Raw genomic sequence first — 6,659 nt, forward strand, 5'->3', positions numbered from 1 at the left:
ATAGCTATTGCTGATAACATAATAAGAAACTCAAATAAAACATCTGCTCAAAAAGAAGTAAGTTAATAGTAGCGAGAGAAATCAGAGAGAGATCCTCAGTTTAATACTCAAATTAAGAACCAGTAAGATATTTGCAAGAGTTTTGGAAGTTACGCATCTTGATTTGGGATTATTTTCAGTTCTTTTGAATGCAAATAAGCTTTCACAGATTCAAATAAATGTAAATAAAGCAAAAAATATAGACAATCCAATAGTAACAACATTGCACTAAAATATGTAGTGAATGTACTAAACGTAGTCAAATCAAACAAAATGCAAGCATCTTTGCCTGTGGCTCAAGACAAGGCAATAAGTTTCCCCCTCATAATTTATTGCTACTTTTTTGTAATTTCAATAAAATAAACAAATTTACTTTGCATGGTATGCCAAAATGATTGCAGTACAAGACATATCAAAGCATGTCATTCATGCAAGTTGACATTCCTCCACAACACAAGTTTGAACTCAACATGTAACATGTATTGCACAAAAATATTCTCAGACAAGGTTGAATGAATTGTACACATTGCTAAACCCATATTTTTCCTATATAATCTCAAACTCCTTACAAAATCCATACAATATCAAGCCCAAAATAGGTATTGGCATTCATGATTTTCAATTTACAATGCATACACATCGTGAGACAAACATAAGTGCACACATGCGCACACACACAGTAAATTACATTTTCACCCTGTTTACAACTGCACACTGATTCTCATTGTCTGTATTTACAACTATTTGTATTTACAAGTGGCTGTATTTACAATTGTGTGTTGCCTTAACGCTAGAGGCTTGTATCAGTAAACATTTCTTTTATTTTTTCTAGAAGTATACTGTTCTCTGAGGCAAAATCTAGCTGCTTTGCATTGGTGATGGCAACCTTTAGCCATTCTTCATTATTGTATGTTTCATTTCTGCATGTTAGGTTCAAGAGGAATTGATTATACGTTACGTTTTTTATGACATCTGCGGTGCTTTGCTCAGCATTGTCATCGGATTGAAGCATGTATAATGTTTTTGCAGGCATGCCCATGAGTTCTATTGCCCCTTCATCAAATACAATTTCCCATATTGTATCTGTGTGATCCTGCAGGTTTGTCTAGAGGATGTATCTGTAGTTACATTCAGACAAGGTCATGTTACATTTCAAACAATACTAGGTTCCTTCTTCGGTCTCATCTAATCGTTTCTTACATGGTTTTCCATTTACTTGGGTGGGACATGCTTGGTAGAAAAATGACTTAGATTTTATCTGTTGTATCGTTGCCTTTAGAATGCAATAGAACGGTTGCTCTGAATTTGATGCATGTGCCTGAATTTCACTAATTGTCATTCTTTGAGGGGCAGGAGCTGGTGCAACAAGTTGATGGAAAATTCCTTGTTCAGTGTGAACATTTTGGCTGTACCAATCTTTTAGTTGGGCCAATTCCTCGATTAGAGGGTCTATGGTGAGGCTTGTATTAAATGTTGTACCTATTACCTTTCCATTGAATTCACATACACGACCATTCTTGATAGCAAGAGTAGTTTTTTCTTGTAAATAATGCCTTCACTCAAGTTCAATACCTTCCTTTTTTGCCATTGCGCCCCATAGTGTAACATCGATGGTTGTTCGAGTCATGTCAACTAACTTAATGGTACGCCTAGGAACCTTTGTACCATCTCTTTTACATATTGTTGAGCTCAGATCAACACTAATGACAATTCCAATAACGTCAATGGTTGAGTTGTTATTTATAGTAGCCACTTGATCAAGAGCTATGAAGGCGTATCTATGCTTGGGTATAGAAGAGTCATCATTGCAGGCAGTAACCTTTGAATCATCTACCAAGGTTATTTCTAGTCCATTGTTGAGTTTGTTGTAAATTTTATTGGCTAACTTGATTGCTCCCCCAGATAATTTGTATGCCACTCCAACTTGGATATTATCATAATGGGTTTTTGCAAGTTCATTGAAACACGTAACATGTGTTTCAATACCTTCTCTGTCTACAATGTCAAAGCTAAAAACATCACCACTTGCTTTTGTTGTATTATAGTGATAGATGTCCTTATTCACTAGGACACGACCCTTGATGGACCAGTTTGGTTGGTAGGGATTCAAATTTTTTATGGGAGTTATCGTTGTAGGTATGCTACCCACGTTTTGAGGTTTCCTGACCTCAAACAATGATCTCTGTCGCCCAAAACCCTGATATTTTGTGGATGTGCTTGGCTGAGTACTTGCATCACATAGAGGAGGCGTAGTTTGTACTACAACGTCTTCCTGTTTTACACAAAGGAAAATTGGTTCTACAACTGTAGCATGTGTTGTACATATAATCTCTAAGTCTAGAATAACAATCCGCCTACACAATTAAACAATCGAAAACGAAATATTTTAAGCAATGCATTTTGTAAAATGTAACGGTTATATAAACTTTGTTGGAGAAACAGTAGGCTTATTGACTCACCGGGAGCCATGCGAATTTAGAAAGATATATTTTGTTAGCTGTAGAATGGAGCCAATCATGAGTCGTTTGGAATCTATGTCATCATTATATTTTTTTGGCAAGGATGCCTTTTGTTTGTGAATGCCATCTGAAAGATCAACTCTATAACGATTGCCATGCTCAAGTCCATCCCCAAAGTTAGATATAGCAGATATTTGGAGACATGGAGCCACAAGGACGGACCCATCATACATAAGCTGGATAGCATTTCCAGTTAGTACATCCATGAGACAAAGGATTAGGATGCTGCCTGCAAAACCAAGAGCAAACTACTTCATTGCACTATATGATGGTTCAATAAAAGCTTGGATCCATTAATGTCAATGCACATAATATACGATGTGTATGTATCAAGCCTTCAATAACAACATTATACATCACCAAGTAGAAGCAACAATAGTGTCATCAACTTTGATCCTTGAATCTTATTCAAGTTACTATGACTATGACTATGTCTTAGTTGTGAAATAAATAGAATGATATATTTATTCTTGTGCTTGTTTATACACTAATGCTCCTAGCCCATAACAGGGCAGCCCATAGAGGATGTAGAGTGTAGGACAGATTTAAAGTTTTGTGGTAGCTAGAAAGGGCAGCAGAGTTGACAACATCAATATAGCATAATACACAATCAGAAGTAGTTTAAGCATTGTACCAAAAATAGGTATCACATGTTTCACTTGGAAGTAGCAATTTATATAGGTTGTTGTTCTAACATGATCATTGACGTCGTAGTTCACCAGTGCTCTTTAGTTTGCACAATGTGGAGCCTTCTCTTGCGCAAGATGCAATCAAAATTTTGGGTTACAAAGTGTAGAAAACTACATCTAACAAGTGAAACATGGGCACCTATTCATGGGTTTGCTTCTGCATTTACTGTTTACTGAGAATAACCCTGTTGCATATTGTGTTTGATCTGTTGTATCACGAATAAAATTTTATAATAGGAGATAGAACATGGCCATTGTGTTATTTGATTTTAGTTGGCTCAATTTTTTTTCCTCTAACATGAAACGAAAAAGGTAAAATCAAGAGGAAAAAAGAAACATTTAGCTAGTATCTTTAAAGACAGATGCCATGTGCAATGGATACCTGAACAATAATAGCCAAGCTAATTCAAAGGACAAATATGTCATTAAAAAAAGTTTACAATTCAACCAAATGATCACATCCATAGAAAGAGTGTTCTACATACAAATTTTAATGATTAACTATTTAGCTTACACAACAGAGCTGAAACAAGGGCATTCAACAGGACTAAAAATTTTCCTCATAAACAATTGGAATGTGCAGCAAATATACAAATTTTATTTGCCACTATTTTTTAGACAGGGAGTAATCGGCTAGGAAATTGAATTTAGCAGGCATTTCCAGATTCAAGACAAAGCACGACTTCTGTTTGATAGAATGCATCATTTGCATATGTTCTATTCTTTATCTGTACCCAGTAGCCCCAATTCAAATGGTGAATGGGTAGATGAAACACCACAAAAGTACAGTGAGACCATGTTTATTAGTATCCAGTAGAATCTAGAAGATTTTGAATTCTACATGTAATTAGATGGATGTTTCAGGAGAAATTGCATAGAAATAGGAGAGAATCGAAATTCTTTTTCCTCTTCTTCTTGATCTCTCTGGACACATCAGAGTAAAAGCATACAAAAAAGATAATAAGGGATGCAAAATAAACTTATAGGTACACCATAAGCATAAAACAATATCTGCATTTAAAAGCATAAAACAGTATCCGCATTTTAAAGATTAATTGCAAAATATAATAGATTATGATCCATGCTAAAAATATAATAAGGGATACAAAATCAACTTACAGGTACACCATAAGCACAAATCAGTATCCGCATTTAAAAAATTAAATGTAAATTTTAGTAGAACACGATCCATACCAAAAAATAATGAGGGATGCAAAATCAACTTACAGGTACACCATAAGCATAAAACAGTATCCGCATTTTAAAATTAACTGCAAAATTCAACAAAACACGATCCATACCAAAAATATAATAAAGGATGCAAAATCAACTTACAGACTCACCAAGGGATGGATTATTTTCTCTGAAGGAGGATGGAAACTTTTAAGCAAATGCAGTTGGCAATATGGATGTCTGTGAAGACATAAAGAAAATAAGTGAAATATGTTATTCAAGATAGGTATATTTTGTTTCTTGTTGTGTTGCTTTATCATGGAAAGAAACTTGCATAAAAAAAAATTAATATCTTACAAAATTATTCTGTAATATGTAACCATATAATTCATATTAACAATTGATGTCTTGATTTATGTTTACTCCAAAAAAAAAAAAAAGGGAAGATATGACAGTAACAGTTAGTAGGTTGTCATTGGATATTGCCAATGATAGATGCCTAGAGCCAATGTTGTATATTTTGGATAATTTCCTTTTGAGAACCACATCACATGTTATTCGGGATAGATTAAACTGAATAAGCCTCCTAGGAAGGACCAGAATAAAATGAAATGCATGCATGGGTGTGATATTTATAGCAGTGAAAAGAAACAAGCATGGATTCACATAAATTCATGGCAACCAAATGCCCACGAATAGATTCAAGCGTAATCATACACAAATGCCAGATACATAGATTTTCATTACATAACAATCACACTAATTTTGTATATTCATAAACAACGATAGAGAACTTATCTTTTAACATAATTTGGTCCAATAAACTGGTTGTGTATGAGCAATCATGTCTCTATTATATCTTGTATGTGTGTGGATTGTTTGGGGATAAGGGATAAAATCACTTTTGATTATTTAACAATTAAACTGTAAACCATTACTGTCAAACATCAAGCATACACATATCAACTGAAAACTGAAACCAACCCGGTCCTTATTGATGGTTTGGCAAATGGGGAGTGTTATCTTGGATGTGATATCACTGTGTGTTAGTGTGTATATTATGGGCAGACGTGCAGGATGATTCTCCTCATGGGTTCCTAGGAATAAAACCTTGAGCTTCGAAGCTTCAAATATTGCAGGCCCAAATAATCTGGACACCTGATAAACTAGAAAGAAAAACCCAAATTATATAAAGATATTAGCACATGAGATTCAAAGACAAAAAAGATTGATGATATAGCACATGAGATTCAGAGAAAAGAAAAGATTAATGATATAAGTCCAATCCAACACAAAAATTCTTAATTTCTAAAGTTAAAAAAAGCACAGCGACAAGAGATTTTCACAAAATACACCAGGATTCATATCGAGGGTTTCTCATATTTGAAATCGTATAATCTCAGATAGAATTAATGATTGGAAGGACAAAGAAAGAAAGTGAATTCCTCTCCCAGAGAGTGCATTCCTGTATAGATGGATTCTCAAAATAGAATTAGTCACTCCTGGTTGTTTAAGTGGGCGACTCTGTAGGCACTTCGAACTCACCCTTTCCAACGACGCCATTCCCTCCCACTTATTCTAACAACTATAATTGGAGGGGGCTAGCGAGCTGATCTAATTTAGGCATTGCTTCAAAATAAACCTCGGGGCTAGCTCGCTCATAGATGTAGCGTGAGGACGGTCGTGTTTTGTTGGGCATAGAGGGTGATATTATGATTCGAAACAGAGCAACAAACCCAAAAAACCCCCAAAACCCAATTCATACAATTAAAACCACAATAACAAAGGGTTCGAATCGACGGCTGGACCTCTATCTAGAGCATAAGAATCTTCACCTCAATGATCCTGATCAGGAAGGTTGTAGGTCTCTTTGCTCCAGCATCTGCTAGTGGTGTTGCTAGCTCTACTGTGTATGCTTCTGGTTCAATGGGTTAAGCTCTCGTCGTTCACTCAATAAATGATGGGGGAGCCGAATCCAAATGATTCAAGCGGTCGTTGCCAACAATACGACTCGGGATGAAAACGCAACCCGCATGTAGGCAGCCACACCAATCTACACCATAGGTGGAATGTAAACCCTAACCACACGTTGCATGAGCTGTCGTAGAAAGCCTGTTGGAAAAAAATCGGCGACAACGAAAAATTCGTGTTTTCGCGACGTGAGACAATTCCGGTGGGGGTCCAACCCCACAGGGAATTGCCTATCGACAAATTAAACTCTAAGATCAATAACAAAGCA

General features: G+C 35.7%; 1 protein-coding gene across 1 annotated transcript; it reads right to left on the reverse strand.

Annotated features, from left to right (window-relative positions):
• Nucleotides 1–829: 829 nt before the first annotated feature.
• Nucleotides 830–2,764, reverse strand: LOC131874454 (replication protein A 70 kDa DNA-binding subunit A-like). Its single transcript, XM_059217836.1, has 4 exons — nucleotides 2,499–2,764; nucleotides 1,612–2,393; nucleotides 1,256–1,518; nucleotides 830–1,132 (listed from the first exon to the last, which is right to left on the reverse strand). Exons 1-4 carry the CDS (start codon nucleotides 2,762–2,764, stop codon nucleotides 830–832), a joined length of 1,614 nt encoding a protein of 537 aa, XP_059073819.1.
• Nucleotides 2,765–6,659: the final 3,895 nt, after the last annotated feature.

Source organism: Cryptomeria japonica, chromosome 3 (genome assembly GCF_030272615.1).
Source record: "Cryptomeria japonica chromosome 3, Sugi_1.0, whole genome shotgun sequence".
Classification (NCBI taxonomy): domain Eukaryota; kingdom Viridiplantae; phylum Streptophyta; class Pinopsida; order Cupressales; family Cupressaceae; genus Cryptomeria; species Cryptomeria japonica.

Coding starts and splice junctions, on each gene's coding strand:
- LOC131874454 (XM_059217836.1), bottom strand. CDS start 2,764: ATGGATGTACTAACTGGAAATGCTATCCAGCTTATGTATGATGGGTCC. Junction 2,394..2,498: donor CTAAATTCGCATGGCTCCCG/GTGAGTCAATAA, acceptor TTAATTGTGTAG/GCGGATTGTTATTCTAGACT. Junction 1,133..1,255: donor ACCAAGCATGTCCCACCCAA/GTAAATGGAAAA, acceptor ACAAACCTGCAG/GATCACACAGATACAATATG.